We start from the raw sequence: 14,933 nt of genomic DNA, 5'->3' as shown, positions 1-14,933 counted from the left end.
GCGACGTTTCCAGTGTGCACATATGGAGCATGGGGATAATCAGAGTTGATTTGGGAGAGATGAACCATTTTACATGTTTTTTTTTATATTTATAAGGTAGAGTTCATGGTGACAGTGGAAGGAGGCAGCAGCTCTGCCAAACCAGTGTTTTTTGGGAGAGCACTCCCACCGCGCCATGCGCTTGGAAAGGTCCGGGCTCGGCTTGGGCAGCAGCCGTTGTGCCAGTCCCTCTGGGGTGAGACTACTCCAGAACAACAGTCCCTCCTGCTGCCTCCAGCGCCGCTTTGATCTTCTCTGCTTCCTCCTTGGAGGCGTTTGCCTTGATCTCCTGCGGAAGGGACTCCACCAGCTTCTTTGCCTGTGGGAGGGACAAAGTACGAGGCTCATAAAGTGCCTTTCACTAACCAGATTATCGGATTTAGAGCCATGAGCCTGACCCCTGCTTAAGATGACCAGGGAAACTCACTGACCAGTACAAACCCCAAGACTTTCACTTGAACTATGGCACATCCCACCGGAAGGTGGCTAAACCTGACCGTGGGCGGCAGTATATCCACTGGGAAACCTTTTCCAGCGATTCGCTGCTCTTAAATTCCTCCCGGTATGGGCGTGGTGCTCCCAGATGTGCACCTCTGGCCCGTGCAGGAGTGGGTGCAGGTAGAGGCCCATGCAGTGACCTACTAAGGCAGTGGCTGCCTGGCACTGGGCCGGCCCTGCTCAGTGTCTGTGTTTTGGTTCACATACTTGTGCCAGCAGGAGGGGAGGCCGGTGCAGGGTTTGGACACAGCTACACTGGGTAAAACAGAGCTTCAGCACAGACTATACTTGGAACACATTGTTTTGACATTTTAGGGACTTTCTAAGCAAAACTACTGGTACTAAGCAGCAGTGCAATACTTAAGGCAAGCTGAAAAGCTGCTGAGCTGATTTAAGGAACTTACAACAGTGCTGCTGTAGAGAGGGAAAGGGAGCCTGGGGGGACAAGCCCCTGCTGTGGTCAGACCCTCCTGCTCTTACACCCAGCACCAGTGAAGCTGTTTGGCTCCTTGAAACAAACCCCAGCTGGTTCCCAGGTGAGAAGCCACAGCTCTCTGCTGTGGCTTGGTGTGGCTTTAGTGCCCACCAGACTGGCTGCTGCTGGCAAAAAGGTTTTGTCCTTTTGATTCCTGCAGAGCACAGTGACAACATATCTGTGGTGGCAGAAAATGCTTTTTTTTGCTGGAGTGAGCAGGCACGGCCAGTGCTCGGCAGGGCAGGAATGCCTTCACTCACCAGGACAGGGTTCAGGCAGGAGCCTGTTCCAGCTTGCTCCATGAGAACAGGCAACACAACCCAGGTTATTCATTTCAGAACCCTGCTCACCAAGGCATGACTCCATTCTAAAGCAGCCCTGGTCAAGGGAAGCAGCTGTTCCTGGCGCCTGGCGGGAGGAAGAGTAAGGCCCGAGCCAAGCAGGATCCACACAGCAGCAGTCACGGGGCAGAGGCAGCACATTCCCAACCCAGTCAGACCCGGGACTGGCAGTGACACAGGGTCAGTGTCTGCTGGGAGGCTTTCAATGAGCTTCCTGAACCGAGGATGGCCTCAGTCTGGTGTGTGCTGCCCACACATCTGTCTCATCACGCAGTTGTTGCCGCAGGACTGACCTGTTTGGGTCCCACCAGCACTCAAAGTCCTCACTAGCCATGCTCTCCTCCAAACCATCAGGCCACAAAGAGATCCCCTGCAAACCTCATTAAAACACCTCAACTGGATGGCCATGAAATTTACAACAAAAGTGCATCAACTCTACTTTGAACACAACTTCTGCAGGCAGAAGCCCTGTCAGCAGACAGTTGTTTTGTGTGTGTGTTTTAACCCAAGGGCCAGGCTGGGTACATCACACTGGAGTTTGCCTGCAATAGCCGGCACCTACAAACAGCTCGTCCGACAGGTGCCACGTGCTGCCCCGAGCTCACTTAGCATCAGCTCTCCAGTTAATTATCTGCTGACTGCATCCATTATAGGGTTTGCTATTTTCACGTTTGCTTCGGACCAATAATGGATGAACAATTTCCCGAGGAACCAGGCTGACAGTCAGGTAATTATCCCTCTGGGGCAGCCAAACTTGCACCTGTGCCACCGAGCTTCTCTGTTGGCTTTACAACAGGAACAGGTCAGAAGATTATCTGCAAACCTTTATGCTATTCCAGAATACGATAAGAGCAGACTCTGCAATACTCAGTGCTGCAGTTGGATAAATGGAAAGTGCTACTATTAACCCCAAGATATGGTAGCATCATCCAGTGGAGAACTGCAGCGTGTTAAATACTTTGCCAGTAGCAGCTTCATCACTCAACCTGCTGAGCCCACATCCCGGCTCAAGGGCATGAGCTCAGATGCTGCCCAGGGCTGTAAGAGGCCTGGTCTCCTCCCAGGAAAGAGGAAGAAGCATCACCTACAAAAAGAAGAGCCCTGAAAAGACCTGGAAGCCTGGGCTGAAAGATGTGTGAATTAGAAAAACTTGTCTAAATTCAGAAATACATTGGTTTTGGGAAAGGCAAGCCAAACCGAGCTGTAGTGAGGGACTCCTGAGCTCTGCAGGAAAGTTCACAGCAGCTCTCAGGTTTGGAGAAGCTGAGATTGGCATGAAGGACTCTGAGGTCTTTGCTCTGGGTCTCCTCCTTCATCCTCCCACCTCTACCAGGGAAAAATGCCAAAGACAGAACCAGATCTTGTTCCCCACTTTGTCCATGCCTCTGCACTGAGGCTCACACAGGCAGACTGTGCTCCTGCACATGTCTCTCTTCGGACAGAGAGCCGACTGCTGGACCCACGTGGGCCTGGGGATGACATGCCGGAGCCTGGGACAGCCCCTGCTCACCTGCACGAGGTTCACTCCTGGCACGAAGTTCTTCACCTCCTTGATCAGCTTCACCTTGTCAGCGGGTTTCAGCTCCGTCAGCCGGACGGTGAAATGTGTTTTCTCTTTCTTGAGCGGGACCTCCTCCTCCTCCTGGAAGCAGCAGGAGCGCGGTGAAGCCCCGCGGCCAAGCCCACCAGCCCCGCCCGCCGCCCGCGCGTGGGGCCCCCGGGGCCTCACTCCCGCCCCTCTCGGTACCTGTGGAGCCGCCTGGGCGGGCAGGGCGGACGCGGCGGCCGCCGCGGGCATCACCCCCACGTCCGGGATCTTCAGCGTCTCCTGCGGGAAGAGCAGCGGCACCGGCGGCCGGTCAGGCGGCGCACGCGGCCGGGCCGGGAGGAGCCGGGTCGAGCCGGGCCGCCCCCACACCCACCTTGAGCAGCGCGTTGAGATCGGCCACCTCCAGCAGCGTGAGCCCCGCGATGTCCCGCACCAGCTGCCGCACCTTGGGCGAGTACTCCTTGGCGGCCGTGTCCAGCGGCGCCCCGGCCAGCGCCTCCGAGCGCCGCGCGGGGCCGGTGCCGAGCGCCCGCAGCCCGGCGGTGTCGGGCGGGGCGCGGGGCGCGGGGCGCGGCGGGCGCGGCAGGCGCGGCGGCAGCAGCGCCCGGCGGGCGGCGGGGAGCGCGGCGGGCAGCACCGCGGGCAGCATGGCGGCCCCGAGGACACCGAGCGCTCCGCCCCGCGCTCCCGGCGGGCCCCGCGCCGCGCCGCCGCTCCGCACGGGCTGGGCGGCGCTCGGCACCGAGACACGGCCGAGAGGGGCGGAGCGAAGCAATCTGCCCTGGGAGGTGTAGGCAAAGTCCGGTAGCATCGCCCCCAACCCAGCACACGAGGCCGCAGCTCGTTCCAACGCTTTATTGTCACCGTTCGCGCTCGGTCTCCCCCGCGAGGGGCGGGGACGGGACGGGCCCGGCCCGGCGAGGGGCCCCGGGCCCGGGAGGGCACTGCGGGGAGCGGGACTCAGCGGGGACAGGGCGAAGCTGGCGCCGGGAATCGGGCAGGGCTAAAGCGCTGCTCCTTCGCGGCCCGCGGCTACAAGCCCCGGGGCAACGGCAGGGACCGGGCGAGCTCCTGCCCGGCCCCAGGGGCCGCCGGCTGCCAGGGAGGAGTGGGGGGTGGGTGGGTGAGCCGGGGGCAGCAGCCCCGGGCAGTCGGGGGCAGGGGGTTGTGCCCCTGCCGCTTGGTCCCCAGAGCCTGTGATGGGAGCCTGCGGCACCACTGCCCCCGGACATGGGGCCAGGGGACAGGAGGAGCAGTCGAAGTACAGAGTGATTCTGGATGAAGAGTAGTGTTACACAGGACCCCCAGGGTCCCCCATGCCCTGTGGCCTTGATCAGTCAAATGAGATGAGCTGGGCCTCTCCGCTGCCTGGGGGCTGCTGCCCGGGGGCTGGCGCCGGTGGAGGCTGCTGCTGGGGGGGCCCCCCGGCTGGGGCCACCTGGAACAGACAAAGTGGTTTCATTAGCATGTGGCTTCATCAGCACACATGCCCCACTGGGTCCTGACCCCCCTGGGGCCCTGACCCCCTGGGCTGGTGGCACTTACCTGTTGGTAGAGGGGCTGTTGCCCAGGCATGTAGGACTGCTGGGCTGGAAGGCTGCTCAGAGCTGCATCCTGGCCCGGGAGGGCAGACATGAGACCCTGTGGGAGCGAGGGGGTGGGTGTCAGAGGGGTCAAGGGACACGCAGCACCCGTGGGGCAGTGGTGACAGACCCTAGCCTCTGCCAGGCCTCCTCCAGGACGACTCCATAGGCTGGAGCCCACCCACACCTCATCCCCCCCATGCCCAAGTGGGGAACACTCACCTGCATGCCGTAGGGCTGGTAGCCCATGGAGACGGACTGGCTGCCCATGTAGCCCATGGCACCCGACTGGGGGGCCTGGGAGATGGCCGGGATGCTCGGGGACTGCGAGGCCGCGCTCTGTGGGGAGAGCCTGGTGAGAGGCGGCGCAGGCAGCGATGGCTCACAGCTCCAGCCAAGACCCCATAGCCTGGAACTGGCTCTGACCCCAGCCCACTCCCACAGTGAGAGCAGCAGATCTGGAGGTCTGGGACCAACCAGCCCGTCCTTCCTCCTGCTCAGAGATCCCATTAATGAGGTGGGGTACATTGCCCCAGGCCCCCAGCCCTCACCTCAGCAGGCCACAGGCTGTGCTGCCTCACTTGCCTGGTAGCCCTGTGTGGGCGTGGGCTGGTAGGACGAGTATGCTGGGGTGGTGGTGGGCACTGCTGTCCCCTGCTGAGCCCCCTGCCCGCTGCCGGCCCCCGGCTGGTACATGTAGGCATTCACCATGCTGGGATCTGGGCAGAGAGGGCAGAGGTTAGAGCAACCACCTTGGCTCACCCCTACCCCTGTGGGATGAGCTGCCCAACGTACCGGTCCCAGTGACGGGCATGGCGGCGTATGGCCCTGTGCCTCCCTGTGCAGCCTGGTTCATGTACACGCTGTGCATGGGAGAGCCCTCCACAGAGCCGGCTGGGCTGAAGGTGCCAGGGAAGCTGGTGGGCCCAGAGGGCTGGTATATCACCCCGCTGGCTGCCGGCATGGCCTGGAGCTGGTGGGAGAAGGAAAGCCAGCTTTAGGCTGCAGGCCCTGGGACCTGTCAGGAGGGTTCCTGGCCCAGCAGCTTACCTGGGCATAGGGCAATGAGAAGGCTGGCATCTGGGCTCTCATCTGGATGGTCTGCTTCTGCTGCTCCAGGCGCAGCTGCCTCTCCTTTTCCTGCTCCTGCAGTCGCTGGATGGCCAACTGACGCTGCATCTCCAGGTACTCCTGTGGACACGGGACTGTGATGTCTCGGAGCCAGGACACTACAGACCCCCTCCCACTAGGACAGCTGTCCCTGTCAGCCCTGGGCTGATCCACGGCACAGGCAGGCCTGGAATACCCTGGACACGCTTCTCTGCCTCACCTGCTTCTTCTGCCTCATGATCTCCAGCTTCTGGGCCAGCTGGATCTGGCGCTGCCGCTCTGCCTCCTCTGCTGCGCGGCGCAGCTTCTCCTGGTGCTCCTCCCGCAGCGCGTTCAGAGCCCCACGCGCATCCCGGATCTGGGCCAGTTTGTCCTGCAGGCCTTCGTAGTACACTGGGGAGGGAAGGGACAGCCTCAGGGACATGGGGACAGAGCATCGGACCACCCCTGCACTCCTCACTAGTCTCTGGAGAGGCTGCGTCACAGGAATGCCAAACGCTGGCACTGGGGAAGCCCCGGCAGCTGCCCGCCCACGCCCAGGGCCAGCAGCTCCCCCAGCTCCCACGCACGCCTGCGCTCGTCCAGCTGGTTGAGCAGCTCCAGCAGCTGCGGGTGCATGTTGTTGATGGACTGGAAAAGGGACAACACGGCGGAGTCATTGGTGATGCTGCGGCCTCGCATGTGGTTGCTCTTCATGCGGTTGACGAACGTGGTGACTGCGTTCTGCAGCGCCTTCAGGAACTGCTCGTGGTTCTCCTCAGACTCGCCATTCTGGTACTGCTGCTGGAAGAAGGACGGGGCAGCCGATAGCCGTGATCCCCCGGTGCCAAGAGTTGGCAGCCAGCCTACAGAGCCAAGGAGTCCGGTGCTTCTTGCCCCTTGGTAGGTGCCAGACCCAGGCCCTCTCTTACCTCAACCACCCCGAGTGGGGCAGGGTGGGCTTCCCCAGGCTGTGCAGTTGGCTCTGTCAGGGACAGGGGTGCTGATGGCGTGGGGCTCTTGCGAACCTCCTCTTGTTTCTTCTCCCAGTAGTTGCGGTTCAGGTACCGAGCCAGCTGCCAGGAAGAGAAGGAAGGTGAACATTGCTGCCTTGTGGAAGCAAGCCTGTGCCACAGACTAACAGGGCTGAGATCCTTACCTCTGGGTCAATGTCCTCAGCCAAGGGAGCAGAGGAATTCTGGGAAGAGACAAACAGGGAAAAGCAGTTCAGAGAAACCAGAGACCCCCCAGTTCCCACACAGATGTCTGGATCGGACCTGGCCATGTACAACCACCAGTGCTGAGCACCAGCAAGAGCCTCAAAGGGGACACACACTACAGCTCCAGGAAGCAGCAGAGGCACCTAAATGCCACTTAGGAACAGACCTTCTTGCTCAAAACACAGTGAAGGAGCAAGGGGTTGAATGAGGCAACTATTTTCCCTCAGAACGGGATTAAACTGGACACAAGCAGGGCAGACTCGGGCTCGGGAAGTGGCCTTCACGCCCAGGGCTCCCATGGACGTACCACGGGCGGGGAGTAGAGTGTGCTGACCGGGGGAGCCGATGACGTGACAGGGGTGGGCTCAGCCTTAGGGTACATGGAGTAGGTTGTTTTCTGCCTCTGCAAAAGAGAAAATTGCCAACTCAGGGACTGTCCAGACTCCTCCAAACCAACTGCAACACGGCCCATGCCTGGCTCTGCTTTCACCCTCTCATTCCACAGGCCCTGCACCTCGCTCACGCCAGGACATGCCCAGAGATCTGTTATGGCCCAGTACACCTGGGCTGAAGAGCAATGACCCCTCCCAGATCCCAGCAGTGCACAAACCATTCTCTCCTTCTCCTCAGCCTCTGACTGAGACAAGGCAATAGCCAGCTGGAGCTCCTCTTCCTCTTGCAGAGCTGTCTCATCGCGCTTTGGAGGCAGCTTGAAGTGAAAAGATGAGGAGGTGGTCAGTAATGGGGTCAACAAACAGGTCAGGATCACCAGATCACCTACAGGGCAGCCACTCACCTGGGACTGCTGAGAGAGAGGGCTGGTCAGGTACTCGGGGGGCAGTTCGGAGGTGGCAGCAGCTTTGCCCTCAGCCTTCCTGCAGTGAGAGGTGACAGTGTGGACTGAACGCTCCCTCCTCTGCACCAGAGCCCCAGCTCTGCACAATATTTCAGCGGCAAACCCTGCTCCTGGGAAGGAAGGGCGCCCAGCCCAGCCTGCACAGCCTGGGAAGCACCCTCGCCCTGCTCTGCAGGGAATTGGCTCCACATCATGCTTCCCCCCTCACAGCCCCAGCTCTCGCAAGCAAAGAAACCCACCACGAAGGGTACTGACTTGTTGAGATGCTCGTAGCAGGGCTCACAGACTCTCACTTCCTTCTCAATCCCGAACTTGGGGATAGTGGAATACTTGGAGGAGCATTTCCCACAGAAGATCTGCCCGCAGGCCCGGCAGTGATGCTGTGAAGGATGGGAGACATCAGTGTAGTGGCAAGACACTGCTTCTCCATTAGACAACACACTCAGATACTCCCAGCATTTCCCTGCCAGTGACCAGGGAACACGGTCTGTCCCCAGCACATTTTCATGCAGAGAGTCCTGCAGGGAGCTCTGCCAGTCCCAAGGGCTGTGCAGGGCCAAGAATCCCAAAGGGGCAGGAGCAGCACCCACCTTCCGCGTCACAACACCAAACTGCACTCGGCACCTGTGACACTCCTCAGCGTCTACCCAGTCCGGAGCCTGTCAGGGTCAAGGGAAATCATGTAAGGAGGGAGTAGAGCCTCAAGGACAGTGTCTGCACTGGGCCTTTGAGGAGCTCCAATGGCTAACAGGGCTCTCGTGCACAGGGGAGAATGGAGGCACTTGCAGCTCAACAGGAAATATTAATCCCCACAAGTTATCCCCTCTTGTGTTCCTTAGAGACTGTGACACTTTCACACTTAACACAAAGCTCTCTAGGAACGTGTCTGCACAGTGATCACTTCAGCAATGCCTTGCCACGTTCAGCCTGCCAAGATGATGCAAGGCCACCAAGAAAGGGGAATGATGGGACTGACTCCCTGTCCCCATCAGCTCTCCCAGCAAGGTCTCCAGTCTGCATGAAAGGGAGGAATGCAAGACCTGCAGGTTTCGCAGGGAGAGGATGGGAGGGCAGGTCTGTCCTGCAGTGCCAGCTCCCCCCACCACACAGCTCACCCTCTCGGCAGCGAACATGGCATCGCTCTCCTTGAACTCCGGGAAGACATGACCTGCAGGAGAAGCAGAGTCCCATTGTGAAAGGAATCCTCTGGCACAGGGAGGCCTTGGTGCCTGCAGTCTCATGCTGTAGGTGCCAGGACAAACACCAGATCCAGCTCAGCACCACCTCCTGCCCTGGTATCTTTTTCTGACACACCAGCATCAGCCTCCCCTCAGCCCCACTCTCAAGACAATCCCTGATGGTTTCCCTTACGCACTTATAAGGGACATGAGGAACCTCTGAATAAGGCTTCTTATTTCTCAAGACCTTGAAGTGAGCATGGGGGGATAAAAAGCCCACTGGGTGGGCAGGTAGGGCTTTGTGACTCTGGCCTTGAATGGCCAGAGTGTGTCAACACCAGCTTGAGGGTACTGGCCCTCCAGGCTCTGCCACTGCCCACAGAGGTTCTGGTGCACAGGAGGCAGAGGCAGCAGCATGTCCCTGCCCTTGAAGGGGACACTGCTGTCCTGGGATAGGAGGAAAAGCGTTACAATACTCTGTCAGAAGGGGGGAGCATGGACCCATCCTGGGAGCAGGACTGAAAGCCTGGGAGGAAGGAACTGCCTCAAAGCAAATCCCACCCCAGAGGACACACTGACTTGTCACATTTGCACCTCCTGCTGTTCAGGTCTTCTCACCAGCCCTGAACTTCTGGTTGGGCTGGAGGCCCAGAGCAAGGCAGCCCCAATCCTGGGACCACGGGGCTGTCCCATCTCTGCAGTGGGATTCAGTCACTGCAAGGGGTTTGTTGGGTATCAGGCACCAAGGAAAAGCTCAGTGCTGCAAGTCCAGATTTTGCTCACGTCAGGCAGGTCCTGCCAAGGCTCCTGCAGAGCAGAGCTGCTTGGCCAGGTGCCCCCCAACCTGTGCCCACGGTCCTCACCTTCAACCTTCATTATCTGATAGGTGTCCTGCACCACCTTGTACTTGGGCTCATTGCGGAAGGCGTGAGCCCAGGCCTGGATGAGGTACAGGATCTTACTGCGGACACTTGTCTCCACTTGCCTCTGCACAGGAAGGGAGGAGAAAACAACATCTGAGAAAAAGTGCCTGAAACCCAAAGGATGGTGTGAACCCCCGAAGGAGAAGCCAGATATACCAGTCAGGAAAGAGAGACTTTAGAGCACTCATGAGAAACAAGAGCTGTCAGAAACCCACAGTGAGGACGATGCACCACACAAATGACAGACCCCTTGGGCTGCCCCACTGCCCCCCTTCAGCAGGAACAACAGAGCAGCACAGACCAACTGAACAGGTCTGTGGCCTTGATACTTTGAGCAAACGCCCAGGGCCAGGCACAGGGGCTCTGGGACCAACAGCAGCCCAGCCCACCCAGCAGCTCCCCTCAAGAGAGCTGCTCATCCCACACTCAGAACACGGCGGGACCTTCAACTGCCCAGAACAGCACGGCCTGCCTCGCCCGGGCACTGACGGTGCTGGGGGTGCCTGGAGGTGTCAGCACCTCCAGCCCAGGAATACTCAAAGCCATCTTAGAATGTGACACAGTGAGGACAGCTGGGGCGCCTGCCCTTTGGAGGCAAGGGCAACTGTATCACACTTTCAGAGGCTGGAGAAAACTTGGCAAGCCTATTCTGAGCTCAGCCAGCCTCGGAGATGCCCTGTCCTCAGCTGCCCAAGTCATTGCATCCACATGACCAGCTGCTCCAGAAATCCCCCAGGAAGCACAGGAGCACTGTCAAGCTCCAATTTCAGCCAAGAGCTCAGTCCACACAGTGTGACTTACTGACAATCTCTGGAGGTCCAACTACTGGAAGGTTTGGCAAGATCCTGCATTCCACACATGTCACAGCCCCGAACTTCATCAGAACTTGAATTGTTTTACCAGCATTGGGCATTCACGAGCACCAAAGTTCCAAGTGTGGGAGGAAAATGGGGCAGTTGTGAAAGTCCTGAGGCAGGCAAGGACAGAGAACCACAGAATCCCTGGATCTGATCTGATCTCCTCAGCCCTTGGAGAGGCTGTGCTACCACACCTGACTGTCCCACTGAAGTAGTGTTCCCTCCTGGGAGGAGATCCTGCATGGAGACTGAGTCAGCCCTAACAGGAAGGTGACAGGAGAGACACCCTGCTCAGTGTGTGAGGTGACAGGGCTCATGCAGCTCATCCTGCAAAGATCTGGGTCATCTGGCTGTTTATTTCTGGTGGAAGACAGGAGCTGTAAGGAAGGAACAGCACGATGCTAACAAGCTCTTGTCTGGGCATTGCTGTTCTGAGCTGGGAGCGGGAGACAGGAGTTCTCATTTCCACTGCACTCATGGAATTCTCCAGACCAAGGACACACAGAGCTCCTGCAGGCATCAGACTGATGGTAGCCTGTGACAACATCTTGTCAGTGCCAGCAGCGAGGGTCACATCCTGCAGAACTCCTGAACTATTCCACAGGCCGGTGAAATGGCCACAACACAGAGGAAGCTCCTGTTGGTTTTTCCTTTACTGCTTTACCTGCCTGTGTGTCTCACACTGTTCTATGGAAGGGAATTCAACTCACCACTGCCCAGGTCCTCAGTGCAGGTGCCAGGCCATCACCTGGTTTCCTTAGCTGTCCCAAGCCAAGTGTTGCATCCAGGAGCATTTATCATGGAATGGCCCAGGCCTCTACAGCACATTCCTGCCTGTTCACAGCACAGCCAAACCTCTGCTTCCACCACATCTCCTCTTCCCAGAGATCCTCCTTTGCTCCCTACACTCACCCCTTCACACCACATGATAGTTTGCTCTTTTCTGGAGTGCACTCCCAGTTTCCCTTCTGTTCCTTACCCAAAAGGAATGCAGGAGAGGACACACACATTTCCTCCTGCTGCTGGTGCTTTTCCAGAAAAAAAATTATAGAAAAACAAATCGATTTACCTTGAGTATTTCCTTCAGCTCCTCCATGGTCTGTTTATTGGCCACCTCGTCATGCACTGTTTGGCCACAGTTTTTAACCACTGACTCCATGACCTGCAAGGGCCAAGAACAACATCAGCCCACGGTTTCCTGCCTCCTCTGCAACCCATGGTGTTGCCAGCGCACTGTACAGGCTGAACACGGGGCACTGTTTAAGCAATGAGGCACACTGGGGCCGTGTCAATCCATACGCCATGCTGGGAACCAGCTGCCCTTCAGCTCCACAGGGGCCTGGAGGGCCTTTGTTCTCTGGAGACTGACCCCAGGAACAGCGGCCCAAGTCCCAGCTTTGCCTGTTCCAAAGCCAAGACAGACCTAAAGCATGAAGGCCCCGGCCCGATCATCCCAAAACCTCTGTGCCAGAGCCAGGAGGAGGCTGGCTCCATGCTGTGCCACAGGCAGGGAAGCTGTGCAGCCTGAAGGCAGGACGGTGAGAGGGGACATTCCCCAGGTCCCCGCGCGCTCCCGGTCCGGTGCTGTTACCTCCAGCGCATACAGGGCCACGTGGGGATTCTTGTCATTCACTTTCTTCTTGATGGCGTTGACAGCGTATTTCGCTCTGGGTACAAAAGAGAGGACACATCCTCAGGGGATCAAGGATCCTAGGGGAGATCCCACCCGCTGCTGCCAACCCGCCAAACCCCCCTCTGACACGAGGGCACAGTTAGCTCAGGGGTACACAATTCCTTGGAGGAAACTGGGAAGGAATAAGCACATTCAAGCTTGAGTTTCCCTGAGGATTTCAGGCCAGGGGTAACCTGTAACCCCTGAGGTCTGGGAAGAATGTCAGCACATTGAAGTGTGCTGTAGTGCCCTTCCAAAGCTCCTATGGAAGGGGACGGACACGTGTGCTCCCACGGGCTGGCAGGTCCAAGACCCCCGAAGGGTCAGACGGGAGAGCTGTGCCCACAGCGCGTCCGAAAGCCCAGGAGCACTCACTGGGTGTCTCCCTGCCGGATCATGTCGCAGATCTGCAGGATGGATTCCCAGTCCGTCTCCAGCAGGAGCTGGCTCGTGGCCTTATCTGCAAGGAATAAACCCACCGGGATGCCGTGAGCGGTCGCTCCCCGCGGCTCCGCTCCGCCACTGACGTGTCGCGGGAGCGCCCCGGGCGCGGCGCTGTCCCGAGGCTCAGGAATAAACCTCCGATGTCTCCCGGAAGGCACCAGCCCTCTCTCCCCTTTAAGACATCCCGGGGCCCTGGGTAACCTCGGCCCCACCGCTCCCGCTCCTCCCGGCCAGCATCGGGCTGCGGCACCGAGCATCGGGCTGCGGCACCGAGCCCCGGCCCGGGCAGCGCCGTGCCCCGGGCCCGCCCTCTCCGGGGCCGATTGCTGCGGCCCCCAGCCCGGCCCCCGCCCCGCCCGCCGAAGGGGCCGCGCCGGTACCGAGGAGCCGCTCGAAGGTGCCGCTGCCGCGCCCCATGGTGTCCTCCCGCCGCCGGCCCGGCCCGACCGCTCCGGCCCGGTCCGTCCCCGCCCCTCCGCGGCCCTTCCGCTTCCGGCTTCCGCCGGGGCGGGGCCGGTTCCGCCGGGGCGGGGCCGCGATGGCCGCGGGTCGCCCCCCGCCCACGGTGCTGCTGCTGGGGGCGGCGGGCGGCGGCAAGAGCCTCTTGGTGCGGCGGCTGCGCCATATCCACCGGGCACGGGGGCACCGGGGGGGACCGGCGGGGGCGGGGGGGTCCGGGCAGCCCCTTCCCCTCCTCAGCGCGAGTCCTTAACGCGCGGCACAGCTGAGCGCCGAGGAGCCGGCGGGGCTGGGCGAGCCCCCGGCCACGCTGCCCACGGTAGGCAGGGCCCGGCGGGGCCGAGGGGCGGCGGGGGGCGGCGGGCACGGCCGCACCCAGCCCAGCGCCTGTCCCGCAGGTGGGCACCAACCTGACCGACCTGCGGCTGCCGCGGAAGGTGACGGTGCGGGAGCTGGGCGGCTGCATGGGCCCCATCTGGCCCAGCTACTACAGCGAGTGCAGCGCTCTTCTGGTGAGCGGCACCGCACCCCGTGAGATCTCCCTCCTCCGTGCCCTGCTTTGGCCCGGCGCCCGGGGCTGCCCTCGGCACACCCGCACCCCGCTTTCCCTTCTCCCCCTGCAGTTCGTGGTCGATGCCTCCAACGCCACCCAGGTCTCCTCGTCCTGCATCCAGCTGCTCTCCGTCCTTTCGGCAGCGCCGCTCGCCTCCGTGCCCGTCCTGGTGCTCTTCAACAAGATGTGAGGAGGGGGATCAGCTCGGAGGGTGGGGCTGCCCGGGGGCAGCAGCTGCACTTTGCTGCACTTCCCGGGCTGGAGACCCCCAAGCTGGTGCTGGGCTGGGCAGGGGAGCTGTTGTGGTGGGCTAATGCAGCCCCCCTCTCCCCACTGCAGTGACCTGCCCTGCTACATGTCGCTGCTGGAGATGAAGTCGCTGTTCCGCATGCAGGACATCGTGTCCTGTGCCACACAGCCCATCATGATGCTGGAGACCAGCGCCCGCGATGGGACCGGTTTGGCCGATGTCCTGCAGTGGCTTCGGGCCACCCTTGGAAACCCCCATTGACCCCAACCCTGCCAGGTGCCTGCAGCAGCCTAGGACAATTCTGTCACCAAAGGAGGTGGCCAGAGAGCAGCTGCCTTGCATGGTGCTGGGAGCAGGGCCTGGAACAGTGTCACAGGCTGGTGACAGACTGTATCCCTGTGGGACTTCACAGTAAAACTCTGACCAAACTGTCCAAGCTGGTGGCTGACCTGTGCTTGGGAGGAAACCCCAGGCTTTTGGGGAAGGGATGAGCAGAAGGCTCAGAGGCCAGACCGTGCTGGCACCTCTGGGCACAGGAGGGGTTGCTGCAGTGGGGCTGGGGGCTAGGGCAGCATCTGAGCTGGGCTAAGCAGGGCAGGGGCTGGTAAGGCTGCTGGGGTTGGAGACTGAGTGCACATGGGGCTCCTGCCAGCAGCTCTGGCCCTACAGGCATCATGCCAGTCCAGCCACAGTGGGGTGACCTGGGGAAAGGTGTGGAAGGACTGGGGAACCTGGGTGGGTGTCAGGAGCTGGGGCAGGCCCACTGACAGGGATCTATCAGTCAGGGATGTCTCACAAGTTGTAGCAAGTTCCAGCCTGTGGCTGTTCCCCAGCACTCACTTGGGCTCAGAGAATCTCAGAATGGGTCAAGCTGGAAGAGACCACAGAGGGTTGTCTGGTCCAACCTCCACGCTCAAGCAGCGTCATCCCAGAGCACATGGCACAGG

The 14,933-nt window shown here is 60.3% G+C and overlaps 3 protein-coding genes across 4 annotated transcripts; 1 reads left to right on the top strand and 2 right to left on the bottom strand.

Annotated features, from left to right (window-relative positions):
* Positions 1–62: 62 nt before the first annotated feature.
* On the bottom strand, positions 63–3,713 carry MRPL12 (mitochondrial ribosomal protein L12). The gene is made up of 4 exons (XM_032707081.1): positions 3,276–3,713; positions 3,101–3,181; positions 2,864–2,995; positions 63–358 (listed from the first exon to the last, which is right to left on the bottom strand). Exons 1-4 carry the CDS (start codon positions 3,711–3,713, stop codon positions 242–244), a joined length of 768 nt encoding a protein of 255 aa, XP_032562972.1. The 3' UTR covers positions 63–241.
* A 29-nt stretch (positions 3,714–3,742) lies between these two features.
* HGS (hepatocyte growth factor-regulated tyrosine kinase substrate) lies at positions 3,743–13,209 on the bottom strand. Of its 2 annotated transcripts, none has more exons than XM_032706814.1 (21): positions 13,105–13,209; positions 12,656–12,740; positions 12,200–12,275; positions 11,678–11,770; positions 9,692–9,815; positions 8,766–8,818; positions 8,241–8,309; positions 7,906–8,030; positions 7,591–7,669; positions 7,405–7,503; positions 7,102–7,197; positions 6,734–6,772; positions 6,507–6,650; positions 6,165–6,378; positions 5,816–5,988; positions 5,536–5,676; positions 5,281–5,458; positions 5,071–5,204; positions 4,708–4,824; positions 4,448–4,543; positions 3,743–4,340 (listed from the first exon to the last, which is right to left on the bottom strand). In XM_032706814.1, the coding sequence occupies exons 1-21, from the start codon at positions 13,139–13,141 to the stop codon at positions 4,236–4,238; spliced, it is 2,277 nt and encodes a 758-aa protein (XP_032562705.1). In that variant the 5' UTR covers positions 13,142–13,209; the 3' UTR covers positions 3,743–4,235. The 2 variants fall into 2 exon arrangements, with proteins under 2 accessions (XP_032562705.1, XP_032562706.1); XM_032706815.1 differs by having other exon boundaries at positions 6,165–6,375.
* A 53-nt stretch (positions 13,210–13,262) lies between these two features.
* ARL16 (ADP ribosylation factor like GTPase 16) lies at positions 13,263–14,419 on the top strand. The gene is made up of 5 exons (XM_032706682.1): positions 13,263–13,347; positions 13,447–13,502; positions 13,582–13,695; positions 13,807–13,922; positions 14,076–14,419. Exons 1-5 carry the CDS (start codon positions 13,263–13,265, stop codon positions 14,245–14,247), a joined length of 543 nt encoding a protein of 180 aa, XP_032562573.1. The 3' UTR covers positions 14,248–14,419.
* The last annotated feature ends 514 nt before the right edge of the window (positions 14,420–14,933 follow it).

This window comes from Chiroxiphia lanceolata, chromosome 19, assembly GCF_009829145.1.
Source record: "Chiroxiphia lanceolata isolate bChiLan1 chromosome 19, bChiLan1.pri, whole genome shotgun sequence".
NCBI lineage: Eukaryota > Metazoa > Chordata > Aves > Passeriformes > Pipridae > Chiroxiphia > Chiroxiphia lanceolata.
Note: the sequence above shows the minus strand (reverse complement) of the source record. Positions and strands in the feature narration are given on the sequence as shown.